At 37.7% G+C, this 25,938-nt stretch overlaps 1 protein-coding gene across 19 annotated transcripts in view; it reads right to left on the reverse strand.

Moving 5' to 3' along the window:
• The window catches only part of LOC114299091 (uncharacterized), a 55,848-nt gene that overhangs the window by 26,401 nt on the left and 3,509 nt on the right, over positions 1 to 25,938 (reverse strand). For 18 of the 19 annotated variants that reach the window (XR_014329643.1, XR_014329642.1, XM_028243769.2 and 15 more), the window contains exons 6-11: positions 24,833 to 24,877; positions 11,512 to 11,711; positions 10,118 to 10,597; positions 2,561 to 2,687; positions 2,241 to 2,438; positions 2,033 to 2,122 (exon numbers count right to left, since the gene is read on the reverse strand). Coding sequence is in view for 17 of the 19 variants with exons in the window: in XM_028243769.2 (XP_028099570.1) it covers positions 2,033 to 2,122; positions 2,241 to 2,438; positions 2,561 to 2,687; positions 10,118 to 10,597; positions 11,512 to 11,711; positions 24,833 to 24,877 (1,140 nt within the window). In the remaining 2 variants the exon portion in view is untranslated. Of the gene's footprint in view, positions 1 to 2,032; positions 2,123 to 2,240; positions 2,439 to 2,560; positions 2,688 to 10,117; positions 10,598 to 11,511; positions 11,712 to 24,832; positions 24,886 to 25,938 lie in introns of all 19 variants that reach the window. The other variant, XM_082869087.1, reaches the window with a different exon arrangement.

Below are 25,938 nucleotides of genomic sequence, written 5' to 3' on the forward strand. Positions count from 1 at the left end.
TGAATGTCTTTCAATTTTTTTGTAAGTAGAAAAGTTGAATTTTTTGACTTTTTAGTTGCTTTTTTAGCTCTTCCCAAACACATTTTTGTTTTTGTTTTTGTTTTTTGGCTCATATAGCCAAAAAAACAACTTTTTTAGATGATCCCAGACAAGACCTAAACGTTATAAAAAAAGGGTAACCCCACCTATGGTCTCCTCAATACACCTCCATATAGGAGTTAGCTATTATAGATAGGTTGAGAAACTCAAAAAAATAAACGCAAAACAAAAGCATAATTATTTTTACAACTATAATCATTACCATGAATGTTTTTAAATAACTACTTTTCCATTGTTATTTTAAATCCATCATATATTAATGGTAAAGTTCTCAAATTCAATCTTAAAATCCATATTTAAAACTATTCTATAGTTATTCTCTTTCAATGATTAGCACTCAAATTTTTTATTTAAATTCATAACTCTGAACACAACTCTTGAACTCTACTTTTATTATTAGGTTATGTATAATTATGTAAAAATAAATATTAACCATGGAACTTGGCTTTACTTGGAATGGGTTTGGGTTGTGGATCTCATGTTAAGAGCTCAAGCCGAAATGAGTTACCAATTGTTTCAACAGGTTGTCAAGCCAACCAAACTTGCTCAAGTGTACATGAGTTTCTATTCCTAATTTCTGGATCCGCCACTGCCTATCAGAAAGCCAATAAGACTATTAACCAAGGTGCCTCTAATCCATGTAGTACACCAAAAACCACATATTCCCCACTTTGGAAATGATATATACTAGCAGACATTGATATAAAATAATTAATGAAGCTATCACAAAATACTCAAAACTATTTTGAGTTCCATAAGAATATCTCAAAACAGATTCTGTATCCAATCTTTTTCTATGTTCTCTAATATGTGATACTTCTGTGATTTGATAATACCCTAACACCTTTTGCCCATGTGCCAAGCAGGACTTATAGACACTCAGAAAAACATACAATGTGCTTTAGTGACAGTCTCAAAATGTTCGATAAATCTTGTTTTACGGTGTTAATCTTAAGCAGGTAGAAGTGCGAACATAAAAGCCACACAATGCCAGTCACAGTCATGGTACTCCATCATGGTTGGCTTTCCATATATCTGGAGTTTGTATTCCTGGCCCTTCTTGGTCAATGGATCTCAATCAATAATCATATTTGATGATCCTCCTGTTTTATTGTAGATATGTAATCCTTGTCATTCATTTCCTTTCAGCCCAAAAAGAAAAACCCAAAAACAAAAAACAAAAAAATATCCTTTGTTCTTGCGAGTTCAGTTGTCATTTAAGATAACAAACTAAAGAGAGTCATATCCCAACTCATGGCAAAGAATTTATAGCACAAGTTCATTTCATCATTTAGTTTATCTAAAGCAATATCTTCAATTAAATCAGAGCTCCTCATGCCTTCCCTCATAACATTATGGAAAATTATTTCTGCTTTCCTCTTGGTCATGTACTACATTTGACTTGAACAAAATTAACCATATTTTAAATTGTTTTCCCCTCAAATTGAAGACAAGAAACCACAAAAGAGAAACTTCACTACAAGTTCCTGAAGCAGGAAGGGGAAAAAGGGAGCAATCTGAAATATATTGGCCACAACATAATCCCAATAAGGTCCAGGTTGAAATTGATAAACAGCATTTTGAAAGGACATTTAAGTACAAGAAAGAAGTTATCAACATCTTCGCATTCAGTTGACTTTATCAACATCGTGCAATATGTCTATTGATTCATTGTTGTTCAAAAAAGGGAAAACTCTTGATGAAGCAAATGCAGGCATTTTTTTATTGACATGAAATTACATACATCTTGCCCTCCCCTCCCCAGACACTGCTTTAGCAGGACCTCACACACTGGGTCACCCTTTTTTATCGACTTATAACATTGTTAATAGCAAGTTGATCACACAAATCAACAACAATCAAAAGAATGGGAAAAGAATGACTCTTAGAAGGACATTAGCATTTCTACTACCAAACTGGTGGATAGACTTACATTCTCAAGTCGTAAGAAGCCACATAGACATGCAACAGCCCATACGGATAAAGCAGTTGCCTCCTCCTCTGCCATGAGTGCACTCTGTGCCTAGACAAATCAAAAACAGGTAAGTGGTAAACACTTGATTAGATTTATAAAAAGAAGAGAGAGAGAGAGAGAGAGAGAGCTTAATTTCATTGTCATCGATATTCATAACCACATGTACCTCTGGTAATTCCAAAATAAGGCTGTGTGATTTCAAATCAATTTTTGACCCAGCAATATGTAGAACCGCTTCATCAGGTCTATGAAATTCCAAAGGATGCAGGTGCTCCAAAGGGTGGAATGTAATTGTTGAACCCCTAGCAGGGCAAAGTAACCGGTAATACTCACATATTATTTGTAAGGATCCATTGTTATTTGCCTGAAAATGGTAGGGAGGAAAAAAATGAATGAATGCTAATAACAAGAGAAGAATTCATGCATATGAACATATATGGCAGAGGGCTGAAGGATACAAGGAAATGTCTTATAGAAGATGTAAACCTTAGCCCATTCAAGAATATCACTGTGGTCGTTGTAATATTCCTGACCAGAAAAGGATGCCTCTTCTATTTCTGCTTCATTGATGTCACTCCTAAAAATTCTGTCTTCTCTAGGAAAACCCTGAAAACTGCATCAAACAGTTCATACATCATGTTAACAGTAGCTCGTAATCGTAAAATGGTAGTAGCACCAATTGAAGATAAATTGAGAGGGAACATGTCACAATGATTTGGACATGTACAACAAAGACCTATAGATGCAATGATAAGGAAGAGTGATATGATCACCATAAATGAAAATGTTAGGAGGAGGGGAAGATCTAAACTGATATAGGACATAGTAGTAAAAAATAATATGGATTTATTTAATTTACAGATTATATAGCCCTTGACAGAGTAAAATGGCGAAAAAGGATAGCTAACCCCACTTGATTGGGACACAAGGTTTAGTCTGGTTTGGTTTGGTTTGGTTTGGATTAATTTGTGATCAACCATGTCGCTTCCATGAAAAGAGTATCAAGTTAGCTCTAAAAAATTCCTACACTACATACACAATTCCCTTCAGTTGTGATATATTACAAATTAGAAAATCAATTAAGTCAAGGCATCTATTAACAAAAGCAAACTTATACTTTTAGATAACATTACAAAATAACTTTAGTGACACATGGATATGTGAGAATATATTAGGAATTTTATGTATATATGGTAGTATATATATTTTGCACATATTAGGGATTGAGTGAATAACTCGTATTTCCTTTTTCGTTCTAGGGTTAGATTGTTACATCAACCAATGTATTCTTGTATTACATAAACAATTGAATATACAGAAAAAAACATTCAGAAATCTTAGATGGCATCAGAGCCAAAAACCCTAGAAACTGTTGCTCTCTCAGTCGGGAGTTGTGGTTGATCTTCTCCCCCAATCGCTATATTGAAATAGGTTCTTGACTAGTCTCTCTGGATCTCGACATTGATTCTCTAGTTTGCATCGTGACATCAGTTCAATCACTGATTCAGTCCCTCAGTCGAAGTCGTACCTCGTCTTTGCTGGTTGAAGTCAAGTGGTCTGGTCTTCCTAGGTCGATTGACTTCGGTTCATGATCATCAGAAGCTTCTCTCTCTGTGGAATCACGATCGTGGTTCGACTAAACTCTCTCTCTCTAACGTTGGTTCACGCGATCGAAGAGCTCTTTGATTCTGTCCCTCTTAATCAACTTCTACGTGCTACTCTGTTTGTATCTCTATGTGTGTGTGTGTGCGTTTGTGTGTGTGTTCGGGATTTGATTCTCTCAGTATTGTTATTTGGTTAAAACCTCTTATTTATAGTTTGGTCCACTTGTTATTTGGTTATTATACTTCAACATGTTAATCTTTGGTTTATTACAATGACAGACACCAAAATCCAAGCCATCAGATGTAAACTCACTGGTCCCAATTATGCTTATTGGGCCAGTGTTATGAAGAACTTCCTTCTTGGTCACAAAAAATAGGGCTATGTTTCTGGTTCTGTTCCTCGTCCATTGGACCTGAAAGTAAAAGGATATCTGACTTCCTGTGACACTTGAGATTGTGATAATGCCCAAGTTCTGACCTGATTTCATAATTCTGAGAATAACCGTATTAGAATGATGTTTTCCAAATACAGTATTGCCAAGGAGGTATGGGACTATTTATTGGGTGTGTACCAACAATCCAACTTTGCCAAGCATTATGAGTTGGAAACAGCTATTCAGAGTGCTCGTCAGCAGGATCAATCTATTCAGGACTTCTACATTAAAATGACAGGTCTTTGGGATTAGTTGGCTCTCATGGAACCATCTAGCCTCAAGGCACTAGATGCTTACATTGAGTTTCAGGAGCAGGGTCGTTTAGTGCAATTCTTAACAGCTCTCTCCCCTCAGTACGAGGCTATCCGTGGTGGCATCCTTTATCAATCTCCTCTTTCCTCTGTAGATGCTATTGTTCGTGAGCTCCTCTCCAAGGAAACCTGTCTTAAGACGGCCAGTCAGACTCCATCTCCATCTGTCTTCTTGGCTCCTACTCAACCTCCTTTGTTGTCGACCACACCACCTCGTCAGCTTCAGGCCACTGCAAAGCCTAAGAAGGGGCCACTAGCCTCTAATGAGTGTGCCTTTTTCCATCAAAAGGGCCATTGGAAGTACAAATGTCCCAAGAAGGGACGTCAGTCTAGTCAGTCTTCTCAACCGCCTCAGATACAGTTTCAAGGTCCTCCTCCAACTACTTTTCGGCCTCATGCTGCTTATACTACAATTACTCCGGCTCCTGATACAAACTTGGCTTCCTTGAGTGCCAGATTGCTCAACTTCAACATGTCTTGTCCACCTCCCAACCATCCCCATCTGCCTCTGCTCTCACCTCTCTTCATTCAGGTTTCTTTAGGTCCTCTTCAAGTATCTCCTCTTCTGTCTGGCTCTTAGTTGCAATAATCGTGCAACTAGGTGACGAATCTTCGTAAGAAACACGATTTCGCGTTTCTTAGAAAGAAATGTGTAAGAATAGCGTTTCTGTAGAGAGAGAAACATGGTCCTGTCCAAGATGTGATCGTTAGTGGAAATAATACAACTTAGAAACTATGAAGCCCAGAAGAGAAAGAGAGAAGACTTGGTCGGTTTTCGGTGGTCGTTCAAGCTCGTCGTCGTTTGTCGGTTGTTCTCTAAGGTACATTTCGCTGCTCTTCTTTGATCTTCTTCTTCTTCTTCGATCTTCTCCGATTTTCTTTCTCTGTCTCAGTCGCCGTCTCGCTCCCACTCTCGTAGTCACTCTCTCTCTCTCTTCTCCTATGCGTTGAACTTTTATCTTCTTTTTTTTATTTTGTTTTCTTTTATATGGTCAGTGACTCAGTGGGTGTAACATATGTCTCTCTCTCTCTCTCCTCTTTTTTTCTGATTTCATTTTATAATTTCTTCTCTCTATAATTTTATTTTTTTTGGATTAGTTTTGTTAATTTTAATAATATGTGTTTATTAATTTTATTATAGGAACCAATTTTTAAATGCTTATTTTTTATAATTTTAATAGTGTTATTTTGTATTTTTTTATTATCGCTTAACGATTTTTTTTTATAATTTTATGGCACAATAAATAAATTTAATTATATATATTCAGTTCATAATTATAAAATATGCATATTCATCAAAACAAATTGAAAAAACTTTTTCAATGTTAATTTTATCATTTTCAATATTTTTAAATGTTAAATCAAACCAAACTAACCATATTTTATATTTTTAAAAGTAAAGTCAAATCAAACCAAACCAATTATATTTTTTATTTTTAAAAATCAAATCAAACCAAACTAAACATATTTTTAACATATTTAAATAAAGCCACTCCAAAAAACAAATACATGCTGAATTTTTGAATTAATTTTATTTATATATACATAATATACACACACACATATATATAAGCGCTCCCCGAGGCGCTTCCAACCTAAAAAACTTCTATCGGCTCACGCTCTCCCGCTCCTGCCTTTGCCCCCGCTTCGTGCAACTAAGGTCTGGCTTTTTGACTCTGGTGCCTCTCATCATATGACTCCTTACCTTTTCTTACTTCAAAACTGTATCCCCCTTCCCTTTCCTATTACTGCTAATGGGTCTAGTTTGCCTGTGCTATCTATTGGTTCTGTCTTACCCTCTGCCATGTCTGTTGTTTCTATTCCCTCTGTTCTTTATGTTCCTGAGCCATCTGTCAGTTTATTATCTATCGATCACGTTGATGCTTCTAGTTTTGATGTTATCTTTCCCTTTTTAGTCTGTTGTTGTGTGCAAGATCGGGTGTCCAAGAAGCAGATTGGGACTGGCCGTAGAGTTGGAGATCTCTATGTGATAGAAAGCTTGTATCTCCCTCTATCCACCTCTCCAGTTGCCTTTTCCTCGTTTCAGTTAGATTCTCAGTCGAGTCAGTTTTATTTATGGCATTCTCGCCTACGTCATTTGCCTGTTGACCGCTTACGGTCTTTAGCTTAATCAGGATTATTAGGTAAAGTTTCTCCTAGTCAAATTGACGAATGTCGGGGGTGTAAACTTGCTAAAATGTCAGCTTTACCATTTAATAAAAGTATTTCTGTTTTTGTTTCTCCATTTTCTGTTGTGTATACTGATGTCTGAGGACCTTCTCCTGTTCTCACTAAACGGGGTTCTGCTTACTATATGTCTTTTGTTGATGATTGCACCCGTTATACTTGGGTTTATCTTATGACTCATAAATCTGACTTCTACCAAATATATCATATACCTTTTAGTCTACAATCACTACACAGTTTGAGGCTACCATTAAATTGTTACGATCTGACTTGGGTGGAGAATATTTTAAAACTGAGTCTTGTGAGTATTTAGCCAATTTGGGTACCATTCACCAAACCTCTTGCATGGACACACCCGCCCACAATGGTCGCACTGAGCATAAACACCGTCATCTCCTTGAAACAGTTAGGTCTCTCCTTCTCTTTTTTGAGGTGAATAAGTCATAAATAAAAAACAAAAGATTTACAAGATTACAAGGGCATACCCCAGGACCTAAAGCAGCAAAATACAAAACCAACCAAGAAGGCAAAACTATTCAAGATCCGTATTCCAATCAAAAGATAGGAAACATAAACAGAAACATAATCTAGACCAACTTAACCATTGGCACAAGCCTAAAACAAAACTGTTCAAAACTGTTCAAGAACAGAAGGTCGCTCCTTCTCTCTGCCTCTATTCAGGCTCCTTTTTGGGGTGAAGCAGTTCTCACTGCTACTTTTCTTCTAAACCGTATGCCTACTCCCATACTCTCTGGTCGTTCCCCTTATGAGGCTCTATTCTCCCAACTTCTCAATTACTCCTTCCTGCGTGTTTTTAGGTCTGCTTGTTTTGTCCTTCTTCCCTGTAAAGATAGGACCAAACTTAGTGTTCGATCTGCTCTGTTTGTCCTTTTAGGCTACAGTCTTACCCAGAAAGACTATCACTATTATGACCTTATTTCTCATTACCTTTAGGTCTCCCATCATGTTGCCTCTCGTGAACGTCTTACTTTTAGCTTCCCCCTATTACTACTCCAGTTTCCAAAGAGGATTTGATTCACATTGATCCATTTCCTTCTAAGATCCCTTTGGATGAGTACACCTCTACTGTTTCCCATGAGCTTGTTCCCTCTACCACCCCTCCTACTAAGTCCCTCTCCACTAACCTCCATGAGTCTATTCCCCCTTCTCTTCTTCCTCCTTCTTCTTCCCTTTCTCCTTCCCCTCTGGCTTCATCTCCGTCTCCTCCTCCGTTGTTAATCTATTCCCGTCGCAAGGCTCTTCCTCACCGATTATCTCTACCCCTACTGCTGATCCTCCTGCCTCTGACGACTCTGATCTTGCCAACCGCAAGTATCCCCTTCGCAGCTGGAAGCAAGTAGACAAACTTGGTTTTACTAAAACATGTTTTTCTCTTCATAGTGCACCTTTTTGTCTGCTATTCACTCTTTTTCAGAACCCCAGTCATACAAGGAACTCTGTGTGGATCCTAATTGGATTAGAGCAATGGAAGATGAGTTGTCTGCCTTGCAAAAGACTACTACTTGGTAGCTGGTTCCTTAGCAAGAATCTAGTTGGTTGTAAATGGGTCTACAAAGTCAAGACTCATTCTGATGGTTCTCCCGAGCGCTACAAAGCTCGCCTAGTTACAAAAGATTTCTCACAGGAGTATGGTATTGATTATGAGAAGACATTTGCCCCTGTTACCAAAACGACTACTGTCCATACTTTAATCTCTGTCGCTGCTATTCGTCATTGGCCTCTCTATCAGATGAATGTTAAGAATGCTTTTCTTATTGGCCATCTCACTGAGGAGATTTATATGTGCCCTCCCCCTGGCCTTCCTCATTCCTCTAAACAAGTTTGTGGTCTATGGTGTACTCTATATGATTTGAAACAATCTTCTCGTGCTTGGTATGATCATTTTCAGACAGTTGTTACTAAGCTTGGGTTTCATCCTTGTGCTCATAACTCCGCTTTGTTTCTCTTTCACACCTCTACTGGTTTTGTTGCCTTATTACTGTATGTAGATGATATGATCATCACTAGTTCTGACTGTTCTGCTATCTCTGAGGTCAAGTAGCACCTCTTTCGCACCTTTGAAATGAAGAATCTGGGCCCATTGAGTTATTTTCTTGGTATTGAGGTCGCTTCTTCTCCCAACGGCTACTCTTTGTCTGAGGCCAAGTATGCCAATGAAGTTATTCATCGGACCGGTCTTACTGACACTAAGATTTCTAATTACCCCATTGAACTTAATATGAAGCTCAACACTACTGATGATGTTCCTCTGGATGATCCTACTTTATATCGAGAGCTTGTGGGTTGCTTGGTCTATCTAACAATTACTCGTCCTGATCTTGCCTATGATGTTCATGTGGTTAGCCTATTTGTTTCTGCTCCTCATTCTACACATTGGGCTGCTTTGGTTCAAATTCTTCACTACCTTTGGGGTACTATCTTTCAGGGCTTACTGTTGTCTTCTACTTCCTCTTTGGATTTGGTGGCTTATGTTGATTCTGATTGAGCTGGTGATGTCACTAATCACAAGTCCATGTCTGGTTTCTGTATGTTTTTTGGCGATTCATTGATCTCTTGGGAAAGCAAGAAACAAACCGTTGTTGCTCACTCTACTGCCGAAGCTGAGTACCGTGCTATGACTCATGCTATTGCTGAGATTGTTTGGCTTTATTGTCTTCTATCTGATTTAGGTGTACCTCAGTCTTCTCTGACCTCTCTCTATTGTGACAACCGCAGTGCTATTCAGATTGCCCATAACAGTCTTCCATGAGCAGACGAAGCATATTGAGATTGATTGTCACTTTGTCCGACAGCATCTACAGTCTGGCTCGATTTCACTTCATTTCGTCACTTCAACTCTGCAACTTGCTGACTTCTTCACCAAAACTCACACCACTACTCGGTTTCAGTTTCTTCTTGGCAAACTCTCAGTGTTTTCTGCTAAAACACCTTGAGTTTGAGCGGCGGTATGAGAATATTAGGGATTTTACGTATATACGGCAATATATATATTTTATATATATTAGGGATTGAGTGAATAACTCATATTTCCTTTTTCATTCTAGGGTTAGATTGTTATATAAATCAATGTATTCTTGTATTACATAAACAATTGAATATACAGAAAAACATTCAAAAATCTTACAGTATATACGAAGCAGCTCTGGATGGTCTCCATCCTTGGATTGTATGCCTAGATATGCCCCTTTTAGGTTAAGCACTTTTCTCAAAGATACAAACCAAAAGAAAAATACTACGAGGTCCTTCCTTTTCACTAACATCTAATAAAGTTAGCTTATTCTATGACTTCTAAAATAGATTGATAAGAGGAATCTCCTGCAGATTCCACTTGACTAAAAGATAGATTTTAGTTTAACTTAGAAAGAATCATTTTTATGCTTTAGCAGCAGTAAAATTTTAAATGCTCATGCCAAAAAGCCTTTAGGATACATGGATTGCATCAAGAGAATACTGATTCAATGACAGTGAAGAGCGACAACAATGTACCTTGAGGAAGATTCACAGCTTTCATTCTGTTGATACCATAGAGGTGGCAAAACAGCATTTGATCGACACCTTTCCACCAGTTGCTTGTTACTCACAAAATCATCAACACGACTACAATCAGCTTGAGATATCTCACTTGCAGCCCCAGATTCTCTTTTATCTAGAAGCTTCTCTACTTCAGGATCAACTGGGATAACAGCATTGTCGTTCATATCTTTCTTCAGCGAGTGCATGTTACTTTCAATCATTTGGTGCTCCACGTGACACCCATCATCCATGACTTCTTGAGGGATAGAATCACTTGTGCTTAACTGGGAAGTATCTACGGGTCCATTCAGCATGTTGTTTGCTCTATGTTCCAATGAAATACCATCAGAGTTTTCTATTAAATTTTCTTCCTTGAAATCCATCTCAGCTGATTCCAAATCTAAATCACTAATACCCATTGTTAACCATTCCAACCTTTCTTCAGTCAAAATACTACAAGGGAATAAAAAGAGAGAGAGAGAGAGAGGAGGGGTCAATACAGGCAATACAAGAATATAAAAATATAATATGAAATTTCAAAATATTCAAAAAATCCAGCATACATTTTTCTATTGGGAACAGGGGGCAGAAGTCGCACAAACAGAATTTATATCCGATTAGCATTGATTATTAAGCAACTGGACGCGAGAACAAAAAGTTCACAATATTACCTTCTTAAAAACTCAGAATCCATTCATCACCAAAAGGCTCGAAAGAACTTAAACAATGCATACAAAAGAAAAAGAAAAAAAATTAAAAGAAGAAAGATTTCATTTAGCATTTTAACCTAAAATCAAAAGCCATGTCCATGTTTATTTTCCTCCTCTCTAAAGCAACATTTATTATATTCTATGTTTGTATGTACATATTTATATAATTCAAAGTACGACCTATGCTTACTTGCAAGACTGATCTAGTTCAGCAATTAGTATCAGGTATAGATATACATTTAAAAATCCATGTGTATAGCGAAATGTTTACATGCATGCATTTATTTACATACACATACTTTCTATATATGTTTTTGGAAGCAAACCATGTTGTGAATTCTAGGTTCTTCTCCCTCCTCAGTATTGAACATCTGACACTTTCTGCATCCCCACTCCCTACACAGTACTGCCGCTACTAAATTAAAAGGCTGTTTTAGAAAGTTCAAAATTCTCCAATGGGATGCAGAAATTTTTGGCCAGGACATTCTAAAATCACAGCAACTACACTTCAACTGAGCACATTATGCAAAGATTACATAAAGAGAAGATATCCATTGAATTTAAACATCAACAACGCCACAGATCAGCTCTAAGTACGCCTTTCTATAACAAGTAAGGCATGAGGTAGGCTGCAGAAGCCATAATCACTTGAACTACCTATTCAATACACCAAAATGCAGCTCGAAATATGGAATCCTCGAAAGAATGCAATAACACCGCCGTGTGGTTAATATATAGTGGCTTAAACCCAAATGGAATGGTTGTCCATCTGAGATCATGGAAACCAATCCAGAGGGTTTTTGTATTATTTCCTCAACTAACAAACAGCAACCATACAAGGTTGAATCATCAGCAACCTAGATAAAAAAAGATAGCGTCAGAATGTGCATTTCAGAAAATTTAAAAGTAGTTTAAATATAAAATCTAAGAGCATCATATTACTTACTGTAAAAAATTGCATAAGATATAAGATTGAAGAAAAAGATAAATTGTTTGCAACAAGAAGCATAAAAACAACAATTGGCACATACAAAGAGAACTTAAAATAAAATGGGCACATCGTAAGTGCACTAGAATCCTTTTCATAATGAAGATCAAGCATGAAATAACACAAGCTATCCAACTTAAGTCTTCTGATAACCGAAAAAAGGACCGGTTTGGTCACCTTGGCCAATGGCTATGGTTGCTTTCATTGAATGACAAACCGTCTAGGTTCTTGCCTGCGTGACAAGTGACCAGCTAAGCACCTTTGACAACAATTCAGTGGTTTAATAAAAATTTCCACCTCCATAAGTTATAAATTCAATTATGGCATACAATGCTATACCATAATCTTTTGGTTACAAAGAGTTAAAGAAAATTTCAACAATATATCAGCAGTGGAACAAGGGGATCAAAGATATCAGGTTTCCTTCAATGTGACCTTGTAAACATTGAAAATATGAGAAAATCAACACAATAGATTGTAATTTTCAAGATGCAATCAAAACTTTATTAAAATGACATCTTCAAGACTGCCTCATCAAACTATCTATATGCCACTAAGAACTACATCTCATTAACATGATCATGGGTAGCTATAATCATTTTTCAATGCTATGCTTGTGACAACCCCATTACGTAACATGCATTTATTTATTTAATTTTGAATGTTATTTATGTGTTTAATGTGTACATGAATGCATATTTGTTCACTGTTGGAATATCTGTTGTGATCTCTACCTAAAATCTGAAATTGAAGGTCTTAATGACTTCAAAAACCGAAATTGGTAAGTTAAACTAGAATGACATAATTTTTAAAGCCTATTGGGAAGATTGATCAAAATTTGATTCAGTTCAGAAAAATTAATTTTTAATTAGTTAAATTTAAGCCTTGATTAGTGCTTAAATCTTAATTAGCATCCTAAACTAATTAACTTATATATGTGTGTGTGCGCGCGCGCGCGCGCATGTGTTTGTGTGCGTGTTAAGCATTATAAACTCATCTCCATATCACAAAATCTGAGGAGAAGAGTTCTAGAGAGACAGAAGGGCCATTCTAGAGAGAGAGAAGTTAGAAAGCTTGGATTTTTTTGCAAAAGAATTGAAGAATTGTGAAGTAGAACTCAAATTCTTGCCAAATTAAGCTAAATAGAAGACCTTAGGTAAGTATTTGAACCTTAATTCATGAATTTAAGCCATGTAACTTATGAATTCAAGAGGATTATGAGTTTAAACACAAGAATTGAGTTAAAGGTGGTGAAATTGAAAGCCAAGCATACATGTGAGAATATATTGTGCATATTCTATATTTGGCATGATTGTAGTTGTACATATTATAGGCGTGATTGTGTATAGGCGTGATTGAGGCAGATTGTGTTTTCCTTTTTTTGGTTTAGGAGTTAGAGCTATATAATCTAGGGCCTTGTTGTAATCAAATACATAATTGAACATACAAGTTTATTCAGAAACTTACATGGTATCAAAGCTAGTTCAAAACCCTAGTGATGCCGTCATCGTCGTCTTCATCCGCGACACGACCTTATCTGGCTTCTAGGTCATCGAAGTAATGGTTCATCTGGTTCCTGGATCAATATCTGGTTCTCCTTGCCGCTGCGTGCTTCGATCACTGTTCTTGTGCGTGAGTTATCTACCTCGGCTTCTCTCGACTTCGACCTCTCTCCCTCTGCGGTCTCTGGGTCAACGACCCATTTGGTTCGTCTAGTCCTCTGTTCAAGTCAACTCATCTACTGGCTCAAGTCGACTTCTAATTTGTCATCTCTCTCTCTCTCTCTCACTTCAGTTTGCAAGGTCGTGAGGTCTCTCTCCCTCAGTCTCTTTGGTTCGCGTGGTCTAGTATCTAGCTCTGTTTGTGACTTTGGTTCTGGTGGTTCACAAGTTTTTTTTGGTTATTACGATTAGACTCCTGGTTTGACTATTTGTTCTATTTTAGATTTATTAAACATAAACCCCTCAGTTTGGTCATTATAATGTCTCTTGCTATTGATGTGTAACAACCCTCACTCTACCCTAGTCATGCTTGCATATATTACATGATCTTGTCTTGATATATTGCATCTTCGCAAACCTTGAATTGTCTTGCTTAAGTGTTTCTCGCATGTTTTGTACCTTACTTGGTGTGAGTTTAGCCGAGGTCATCTTCAGTCTAGAATTATCTTGGAACCACTTTGTTTGACCTCCACCTTCGCCCTGACATATTGGCCGAGATGTCATTATCTGGGCCGAGGTGTTCATCACCAAGGCCGAGATGTGTATTATCTAGGCCGAGATGTTACCTTTGCGCCTAAGTGATCTTGTCCTGGAGTGGTATGACCTAGACCAAGGTGTGGCACAGCTTAGTCAAGTGTTGTCCTTCCTAGCCGAGATCATTGTTCCCCTACTTGCCGATGTCTTGTTCTTAGCCGAGGTCATTACCCGCCGGAGTGCCTATGCCATCTTGCTTGTTGAACACACTTTGCCATAGTCTTATCTTTTCACTCAGCCACCTTTTTGAGGAGAACCAACCCGGTAGTGCCACGTGTCCCAGCTAAGTGTTAAGTCAGCCAGCAGACCTATAAATGTGTCATGTGCTATATGCCTTTGTTTGTGAGGAGAGAGAAGCTCTAGAAGAAGAAGAAGTTTTAGAGTGAGAGAGTGGGCTTTCGAGCTTGATTCATAGAGATCAAACCGTTAGATTCGTGTATTGAGGTTAGATTCTTAATCTACTCTTGTTGTTCTTATTGATCATCTAGCTGCGTTGCATGATCGAACCTGTGTTGCACGTCATGCATTGATTTAAAATTTGGTTTTAGAAAGAGAAAATAGTGCTCATGTGTTTTTGAAGAAAAAGTCTTGTTTGATCCGAAAGTTCGCATTAAGATTCATGTTTTTGTGTTTGTTCTCACAAGATCCTTGAATATGGGTGTCCAAGTCCATGTTTTGAATTCATAGCATGAAATCTCAGATTTTTGTAATAGCAAATCATGATCTTTACATTCATCTTCCTCATGTCCATGTTCGTCATGTTCGTCATGTTCTTCAAGAGAGGGAAACCCAGATTTTTCCCGACTTCATTTCCTTGCATGTGACCATCGAGGCCACACCTCGGCAAGGAGGTGTGGGACCTCGGCCTAGACCTGGTAGTTGCCCAGCATGTTTTCCTCGAGATAGGAAACTGTGTTTTGTTTTGATTTGACTTAGTTTTGGAGAATGCCGAGGTCATTTGCATTCATGTAAAGCTTGTTTGATAGTGCATTCAATGGGACTTGTTATGTGTTTGTAGGACTTGGACTCTCGCTTGACCCCGACATTAAAGAACTAAGTGAGTGGTATTTCTAATAAAGTTATGTTATTAAGTTTTGATAAAGTTTTGCCTTACTTGTTTTGGAAAAGTATTTTGTTAAGCATGAATGACTATCCCTATTTTGTGTATCAAGTATTAGCTTGGTTTTGACAAATGTCATCCCTTGGAACTTGAAAGCCTTGAAAGACTTGTTAGATAAACTTGATTTGCCCTTGGATTTTATACAAGATGTGATGTGCCTTGATTTGATAAAGATTTCGGATATCATTCATGTAAAACCTTTATTATTTATACCATTCACTGAGTATCCAAACTCACCCCTCTCTCTATATATATATATATATGTAGGTGACGAGCAGGACGGTGGTGACGCCTAGATGTACTTGCCACTTGTTTTGAATTTTGCACTTTTGCAGCATCTTGAAGATTATGCTTTTTAGTTGTACTTTATTGTATTTTGTATTTTATGGCTGAGAAGCCTTCTGGTCAAGATGTATTTTTTTTGTACTTCATTTTGTTGTATTAAAGCTATGCAAAGATGAATGCCATTCCATTTAACTTATGCATTGCTTTTATGGACTAATTAGATTTGTATATATATATTGCTTCCGCACATGTTAGCCCCATACGTAATTCTCTGATTGTGTATGAATTTTGAAAGTTGGCCTTCGGTAATCTCAGATTACTGGCCATCACGGCACCATCCTACTAGGGGCGGAATGGGGTCGTGACATGATGAGTATGTCTTTTGTCATCAAAGGGGCCATTGGAAGTATCACTATTCCAAGAAGGGACGTCTGCCTACCCCGTCTCTTCAACAATCTCATAATCAGTTTCATGCTCCTCCCACCATTTATACTGCATTTGCTCAGTCTTCTGATCCTGACTTAGCTTCCTTGAGTGCCCAAATTAGTCAGCCCTCCCCATCTGCTTTAGTTGTTTCCTCTCTTCATTCAGGTTTGCTTAGGTCTTCTTCAAGTACATCTTCGTCTGTCTAGATTTTTTACTCTGGTGTCTCTCATCATATAACTCCCCATCTCTTCTTACTTCAAAATTGTACTCCCCCTCCCTTTCCTATTGCTGTTAATGCTGCTAATTGGTCTGATATGTCTGTTATATCTGTTGGGTCTGTATGTTATATCTGTTGGGTCTGTCTTACCGTCTGCTATGTCTGTTGTCTCTATTCCATCTGTTCTTTCTATTCCTCAGTTATCTGTCATCTATCAGTCAGCTTGATGCCTCTGGTTTTGATGTTATCTTTTTTTCTTCTATCTGTTATGTGCAGGATCAGATGTCCAAGTAGCAAATTGGGACTGGCCGTAGAGTTAGAGACCTCTATGTGGTGCAGGGCTTGCATTTGCCGATGACAACCTCTCCGACTGCCTTTTCCTCTTTTCAGTTAAATTCTCTGTCTAGTCCTTTCTACTTGTGACATTCTAAGTTAGTGCATTTGTCTGCTGACCGCTTACAATCTTTAGCTCAATCAAGTATATTGGGTAAAGTTTCTCCTAGTGAACTTACTAAATGTCGAGGGTGTAAACTTGCCAAAATGGCAGTCTTACCTTTTAATAAAAATATTTTTATATCTGATACACCGTTTTCTTTAGTTCATACTGATGTTTGGGACCCTTCTCCTGTTCTCACCAAATGGGGTTCTACATACTATGTGTCATTTGTTGATGACTGCACCCGTTATACTTGGCTTTATCTTATGACTCATAAGTCCGATTTCTATCAGATATACCATACCTTTTAGTCTATACTTACTACTCAATTTGGGTCTACAATTAAAGTGTTACGGTTTGATTTGGGTAGGGAATATTTTAAAAATGAGTTTTGTGAGTATTTTAGCCAATTTGAGAACTATTCACCAAACTTACTGTACAGATACACGTACCCAAAATGGTCGAGCCGAGCATAAACACCGTCATCTCCTTGAGACAGCTAGGTCTCTTCTTCTCTCTACCTCAGTTCTGGCTCCGTATTAGGGGAAGGCAATTCTTACTGCTGCTTTTCTTCTTAACTACAAGCCTACTCCCCTTCTTTCTGGTCGGTCTCCTTATAAGTCTTTGTTCTCCCAAATTCCTAATTACTCCCTCCTTCGTGTGTTTGTGTCTGCCTGTTTTGTCCTTCTTCCTTGCAAAGATCGGACCAAATTTAGTGCCCAATCTTTCCTATGTGTCTTTTTGGTTTCTAATCCTACTTAAAAAGCCTATCGGTGTTATGACCCTATTTCCCGTCATCTTTATATCTCCTGTCATGTTTCTTTTCTCAAACTTCCGCTTACTTTCAGCTTCCTCCTATCACTGCTCCGGTTTCCAAAGAGGATTTGGTTCACATTAATCCATTTCCTTCTTAGATCCCTCCTGATAAGTACATCTCTACTATTCTCCTTGAACTTGTTCCCTCTTCTTCTCCTACCACCTCTCCTGCTGAGTCTTTCTCTACTTACCCCCCTGAGGCTATTCCTCCTTCTCCTTATGCTTCACATCTGGCTACTTCTCCTCCTCTGTTGTTAGTCTATTCTCATCACAAGGCTCCCCCTCTACTAGTTGTCTCTGGCCCGGTTGCTGCTTCTTCTACTTCTAACAACTTTGATCATGTTGCACACTGATACTCGAGAGCGTCATCCTCCAAACAGGTTGAGTTGGTCTAATATATGTTTTTCTACTTCCTATCGTACTTTTTTGTCTGCTATTCATTCTTTTTCAAAACCTCAATCTTACAAGGAGGCCTGTCAGGATCCCAATTGGGTTCAAGCAATGGAGGATGAGTTGTTTGCCATGCAGAAGACTAACACTTGGGCGTTGGTTCCGTTGCCAGCTGACAAGAATCTGGTTGATTGCAAATGGATCTATAAAGTCAAGACTCATTCTGATGGTTTTCTCGAGTAATACAAAGCTCGCCTAGTTGCCAAAGGTTTCTCACAAGACTATGGTATTGATTATAAGGAGACCTTTGCCAAGATGACTATTGTCCGTACCTTGATTTCTATTGCTGCTATTCAACATTGGCCTCTCTATCAGACGGACGTTAAGAATGCTTTTCTTAGTGGTCATCTCGCTGAGGAGGTCTACATGCGTCCACCCCCTAGCCTTCTTCGCTCCTCTAGGCAAGTTTGTCGTCTTCGGCGTGCTATGTATGATTTGAAGCAATATTTCAGATTGTTGTTACTGAGCTTGGGTTTCACCCTTCTGCTTCTGACTCTGCTTTGTTTCTGAGACATACCTCGGCTGGTTTTGTTGCTCTCTTACTATATGAGATCAAGCAGCATCTCTTCTGCACCTTCGAAATGAAGGATCTGGGTCTATTACGGTATTTTCTTGGTATTGAGGTTGCTTCTTCTCCAAAAGGCTATTTTCTATCTCAAGCTAAGTATGCTAATGAGGTCATTCACCGTGTTGGTCACTGATACTAAGGTTTCTGATACACCTATTGAGCTTAATGTGAAGCTCAACTCTACTGATGGTGTCCCTCTGGATGATCCCACTTCATATCGCGAGCTTGTAAGTTGTTTAGTTTATCTGACTGTCACTCACCCTGATCTTGCTTATGCTGTTCATGTGGTTAGTCAGTTCGTTTCTACTCCTCGCTCCACACATTGGGTTGCATTAGTTTGGCTTCTTTGCTATCTCCGAGGTACTATATTTCAAGGTTTACTATTGTCATCTACCTCCTCTCTAGACTTAGTGGCCTATGTTGATTCTGATTGGACTAGTAATGTTACTGATCACAAGTCTACGTCTAGTTTCTGTATGTTTCTTAGCGATTCCTTCATCTCTTGGAAAGACAAGACATAAACTGTTGTTGCTCGCTCTACTACCGAAGCTGAGTATTGTGCTATAGCTCATACTACTGCTGAGATTGTTTGGCTTCGTTGTCTCTTATCTAATTTAGGTATCTCTCAGTCTTCTCCGACCTCCCTCTACTGTGATGACAACCATAGTGCTACTCAGATTGCCCATAACACCGTCTTCCATAAGCGGACGAAGTACATTAAGATTGATTGTCACTTTGTCCGCCAACATTTGCAATTTGGCTCTATCTCGCTTCCTTTCGTCCCTTCGGCTTTGCAACTTGCGGCCTTCTTCACTAAGACTCACACTATAGCTCAGTTTCGGTTTCTTCTTGGCAAACTCTCAGTGATTTCTACTAAAACACCTTGAGTTTGAGCAGGGCTGTAAGAATATATTGTGTATATTCTATATTTGGCATGATTGTGGTTGCACATATTATAGGCGTGATTGAGTATAGGCATAATTGAGGCGGATTGTGTTTTCCTTTTTTTGGTTTAGGAGTTAGGGCTATATAATCTAAGATCTTGTTGTAATCAAATACACAATTGAATATACAAGTTTATTCAGAAACTTACAACATGCATGCATGATTTTGTAGAATTCCATCATTTGAGCCTGATTTTGTTATCTATGTTTGAATTGATAGTTGAATCATACATGCATCCATAATTCAAAAAAGAATTTGAAGTTAAATGATACATGCATGGGATTTGAGTTCCAAATATAAAAAATTATGAAGTTTTGAGCATGAGATTTGGAATTGGTTTTTGTACGGGGAGCAAATATTCCAGCAAGCCCGTACTCCTTTCTTCCGAGCTCCGTCACTGTCCGATCACCTGCGAACCAATAAGGGTGAGCTACCCGGCGGTGTGTGGCCGGAAAAACCCTCCGACGGTCAAGTTAGCACACACCTTAGGATAGAGAGAGAGAGAGAGGGAGGTGTTTTAGTGTAAGAAAATCCTTACAAAGTGTTCATCCGTCGCGTATGGGGGGCGCAGACATGCTTATATACCCTCTGTGCCCCATATCTACTCCCAGTCATCCCCTGACACGTGACTCCGCTATCCCATCTGTCAACATAAACCTTGCTGAATATCACCTAATCTCAACTGCCTGCCTTCACAGCTGGAGCTCGGCAGCCGAGCTGCCCTATCCGTTGCCGTGCCGTGCCGTGCTTCATACCCAAGCACTTCACTGACTAAGTCCAAGAAGGACCGGGCTAGGCGACATCTCGGCAAAGCCTTGCCCGAGGCACCTCCTCTGGCCGGCCTTTCTGCCAGTCAAACAGTTACCTCGGCTAACCACGCCTTTCCGGGCGCCGGTCACTCAGCTTGTCTTGCTTCGGCCATCGCCTGATCGAGCAGCTCGGTCCAACCGAGCAGCTTCTTTACGGTCTGGGGCGGCACACACTCGGCCCAAGTTCTGCCCGGCCCAAGTTCTGGCAGCCCATCTCTTGGCGGATAGTCAATCATCTCGGCCCCATGCAACGTTGGGCTCTCAACCTGCTCGGCCATTACCACGGCCCAACTCCAGATCATAAATCACCCTCTCAGTTTTGTATTCATGTTTTTGAAGAGTATTCATGGTCTAGAACATATCATGCAAGAGTTTATGGCATTGAACTTGTGTTTAGAAACTTAAATTCTATTCTGGAAAACCAAGAATTCGACAGCATCGCTTAAGCGAAGAAGTTGTCGCTCGAGCGCACATTTCATGCATCCAGCTTTTTTGCAGAGGCATTGCATATGGCTCGAGCGACCAAGTGATTGCTCGAGCGATCTCAGTTTATTTTGAACATTGGCTCGAGCGACCATCGAGCCTAGATTCAAAACATCCAGTACTTTTGCAGACTATGTGGTCTGCTCAAGCGACTATTCATGCGCTCCAGCGAAGTGCCTATTTCAGCATATTTTGGAAAGTCATATTCTGAGTAAGAACTTAACATAAAATAATTGAATAAATTAAGAATGATTTGATTAAGCAATGAGCCTCAAAGTGTATACATGTCTATGTGATATGTAGGTTCATCCACGAAGCAGTATCAACAACCAAACCACTGTGAGTAATATCTTAGTGAAGATATTTTCATATACGTTATTTTCTAAATGTTCCAATGTGGTAAGTTTTTCCGAACTTATGGTTTTGTGATATGAATGAGCCTTCTATCTGTCTGATCAATAAGATATCTGTGAATGTGATTGATGAGATACGAATGTATATGATGGACCTAAGGTCGTTCTATATAACCGATATGATGGACCCAAGGTCATTCCGCATGTTTGATGAGATGAACCCAAGGTCGTTCTGAGATATCTATTATGTGTTGACCAAATGGTCATTACACAATTGTAATGAATTGGACCCAAGGTCATTCCACTAGGTATGATCTGTTTTGTTCTATACGCCTGTTATACATTGGACCCGAAGTCGTTCCGTCATGTATTGGACCTGAGGTCGTTCCGCTATGATACAATATTAATGTGAGAATGATTTTATCTAAGTATTAGAACTCATTCATATAATATCTTTACTCTGATTCTGATGTTATTCACTGGGCTTTACCTCACTCAATTATATATATATATGTAAGTGAGCAGCGGGATGTCCAGCCCTAGTGAACCTATGAAGGATTATCCAAGTTTTGTAAAGTCAGCTATGGAGTGCCACACGGATAAGGCTTTAACTTTTTGTTCTTTTCTTTTCCTTTGTTGGTCATGTTTGACCAGTACATAAGCTTTTGGATCTGTGTAATGATGACTTGTGAATGATCTTTAGACATGTAATATCTATTTGTATATATATGATGTGAGTTATTAACATATAAAATGTTTTAGTTTATGCCATATATGCACAGCTCGATAGACAAAATTTTATAATTCTGCTTCCTCTTCTGGCCCCATATAATTAAACATGATTTGATTTTGTCTCAGACCATAGATAATCTCATGATTACTAGCCAATTATGATCCAAACCTCTAGGTAGTGGCTGAGACAAAAAACTAAATCATTATTAATTACAACTTGAATTTTTTTTTCCATAACCAATAATAAGAAGATAATAATAATTTTTGAATTAATATTAAGTACAAAAGCTTAAATAAATTATTACAAAAGTATTTCAGATAAAATTTTACAATTAACTTCAAGTAAAATCGAAAAGAAAGTATTGCATATAACTAGTATATTATGAACAATGTAAAAAAATCATATATTTAAGTCTTAAAATAAAGGATTAATTACCTAAAAGTCCTATCTACATATTTGATAGTAGCTTAGGTCCTATCAAAAAGTTTTTGAACCAATAAGTCCCATTTAGAGGTAAAAAGACGTTTTGCCCTTCAGCAATTTGGAAAATGAGATCCTTAATGTTTCTACAGAGAGAGAGATGATGAAGCTGGAAGTGATGAAGGCCCAAGCCATGATTAACATTCTTCAATCGCGTATTGATCTTCTGAACAAGGAAATCGAGGACTTGAGAATCTCTCTCATTTGTCTTCTCTCTTTTTTTCTTTTTTCTTTTTTCTTTTTTTTTCAATGGCTTCCAAAGAACAAAGCAGCCCCCAGGCTGAGAATGTTTGTAGGTAAGAACTGAGACATTCTCAGTTCCAAAACTGAGAATGTTCTCAATTTAAAATTGAGAATAATTTCTTGAGAATGATTTCAGTTTACAAAAATATCGAGTAAAATTGAGAAAATTTTCATTTTTTCTGTGTTAAAACTGAGAATATTATCATTTTTTCAATTTTAAACTGATAATATTCTCAATTTTAAATTTTAAAACTATAAAAAATTAAGAATATTATTAGTTTGAAAAATCTGAACTTTTTCCAAAAACATCAAGAACAGAGCCGCAGTTAGAATCATCTCCACTCAAATTGGTCTCCAAAACTTGCGATTTTTCAGATTTCTCGGCTTCTTTCCAGGGATCCTCTTCTAAAACTACAAGTTCATCCAAATCGATGACCTGCATTTGCTTAAAACACTATAAATAATAGATAAAAAAAATTGAGAATTTTGAAAGGAATTTGGAGATTTGGGTTAGGGTTTAGAAGCAGAGAAGATTGAGTGGGAGATCAATGGAGAAAAGAGAGACAACAAGAGAAAGAGAAGAATCACAGCTGCGATGATGACGCATAAGGGTTGTATCAGTGAAGAAGGCGTCGCCGGTGTTGGTGGCAGTGATACCATGGCAGTGGCAGGCGGTGAGGTCGACGTGGTCGAGGTCGGTGCTGGAGCCGATGACGCACTGGACGGAGGGGAAGGAGGAGTCATACGGAGAAGACCAGAGACTGGGTCAGTGGGGGGGAGAGAGAGAGAGAGAGAGAGAGTGTATGTGTCTGGTTGTTGTTGTTGTTGGGGAGTGGGTGTAAAAGTAAGAGAGAGAGAATGAATACAACAATTGTTTGGTAGCGAGGAGGTCTTGGAAGGGTAAATTGGTCTATTAAAAATTAATGGGACTTGAAGGAGCAAATAATTTTATATAGGACTTAATGGATTATAAGTTTACAAAATGGGACTTGTATGTAAATGCTCCTAAAATAAATTACATAATGGTAAGATAAATTAATTTTTTACAAAATTTGAATAAAAATTTCATATAATAGTGATATCACGTCATCATTGACATATGATATCACCAACCAATAATAAAGCAACATATGAAGAGTGAATTTCATACGCAAATATAACTAACATTCTAGTAACTTTTACATATATATAGTGAGATTATTTATATATACATATCAATAATGATAAATATTACATTTATATTGAGACTTTTTCACAAAATTTTCATACATAAAAATATAATTTGTTGCAGTCCCTTTATTTTCAATAAAACAATCACTATTGTTCTCATAAATTTAGAAATGACATTAACATTTTATTCTAAATATTATCTTTGTTTAAAATTTTATTTATATACATATGTAAAAAAAATTATAAAAATCCAAAACCGAGGGGGGGGGCATGTGACTCCCCCGGCCTCCATGTGGCTCCACAACTGCCTCTAGGGGCGGGTTTGAATCATGACAATGTTTAACTATAGCTTGAGAAGAATCAAGTCAAAACATTAAGAAACAATAAAAACGACGACAACAATAACAAAACAAATTATTGAATGAGAGAGACATTTTCCCAATTGAACAACTAGAGGCAAAAGATAAGTGTTGCATAAGTATTGCAATCATGGTCAAAGCAGTGGGAAACCCATTATTATCCCATGAATTATATAAAGCCAATATCTCGAACAGATAAATGGTTGACTCTAATGTTACTTGCCTGTAACTCAGAACAAATAAATTTTCCCAAATGTGATAGTGTCATTTTGCTAAGAAGCATGGACACAGACACGTGACACGACACGAATATGACATAAACACGCCGACTCAACAATTTTCGCAAAAATACAAGACACGGCACGTAAGGGACACATAATATATAATTTTATATATTTATTATATGTCATATATATGAATATATCATTCTAAGATGATAAATAAATACAATATAACACAAATTTCTATAAATTGACAATATCTTTCTTTTATCATTGTATTCTAAGTTATTTTGTTCGAACTTATAATTTGTTTCGTATATGTCTAATCAACGAACAAATGCGTTTAAGCAATGGACACTCCAAGTGTCCAAAGAGTGTCCGAAGAGTGTCCAAGCCTAAATTTTATTTTTAAAAAAATAAGACACATTTGGATGAGCGTCGGACACATGTCGGGAAAGTGTCCAACACAGAGATGACACTGACACGCCACCTTTTTAGAAGTGTCCATGCTTCTTAGCTGTTTTGTAATAGGAGCCAGCCTATTAAACTAACTTAAATGCTGCAGCAGCACTTAGCAATGCAAGAAGCAGAAATGGAATAACATCGTATGCCATAAATTACCTGTAAACGAAATACGAACGACAGGTCACTTTGTTTGAGGTGTTCCTGCAAAACTAGTAGCAAGTTAACTAAGATCATTGTCTCACAAGCAAAAGACATTTATAATATGCTAAAAGGTCATCTAATTTTTTTGGTTACATCACTAGTTCTGAAAGGCCTAGGCAGTGGCGGATGTACCACGGGCTTAGGAGGCGCAGGTGCCCCTTCTCACATTTTCCAAAACTCTACTTTTGCCTATAGATTTTTTTTTTCAACTTTGCCCCTCCTAAATATTTACCAATGCCCAATCCCCCCCCCCCCCCCCGCGTTTTACTATGCCCCTCTCTCTCTCTCTCTCTCTCTCTCTTATAACCCTAGCCTTATTTTTTATTTTACTTAAACACAGCCACGTTGTGTCCAAAAAAAAAAAAAACACAGCCACATTTTTTTTTTTTCCTGCTCTCTATTTATCTTCTCAATCTCCCACCATTTCTCTCTCCACGTTGCCTAAAACAGTAATTGATGACTGAAGTATACGATTAAAGAATAGCTATTGAAGAGTGAAGATCATTGACTGCCATCAACAAGTTTGATTCAACTTCCAATTTGTAACTGTAAGTCTCCTTTCTCTTTCTGATTGTGATGATGAACTGAGGGTTTTCCCATTTTTTGGGTCTTATTCTTGGTTAATATCTTCTTTATGTGTTGATTTGTAGCATTTTCTTAACTTCTGGGAGATGGATTTGTGATGGCTTGATTAGGTTATTTGATTAGGGCTGAAATTTTTTTTGGTGACCAATCTGCCCTCTTCTTTTTTTTTCTTTTGTTCCTTCCTTTTTTTTTTTTGTGTGTGTGTGTTTGCGTTTGCATTTGCTTTTTATTTTTATTTTTATGATGAACCAGTCTAATAGTTTAATTCATTATTTTATAGGTTTTTTACTTAATGGTCAATGTCAATAAATGTAGGTAACAGTTTCAAGTGGAGCTAGACAAAAAAGTGGCGGAGAAATATTTTAAAAGAAAATCAAATCAAGAAATATGAGTTTATATTAGAAACTTGGTACTTTTTGTGATTTTATTAATGAAATATAAGTTTATATTAGAAAATTTATATTAGCTCTTGTTGC

Source organism: Camellia sinensis, chromosome 5, assembly GCF_055761805.1.
Source record: "Camellia sinensis isolate YWXY chromosome 5, ASM5576180v1, whole genome shotgun sequence".
NCBI lineage: Eukaryota > Viridiplantae > Streptophyta > Magnoliopsida > Ericales > Theaceae > Camellia > Camellia sinensis.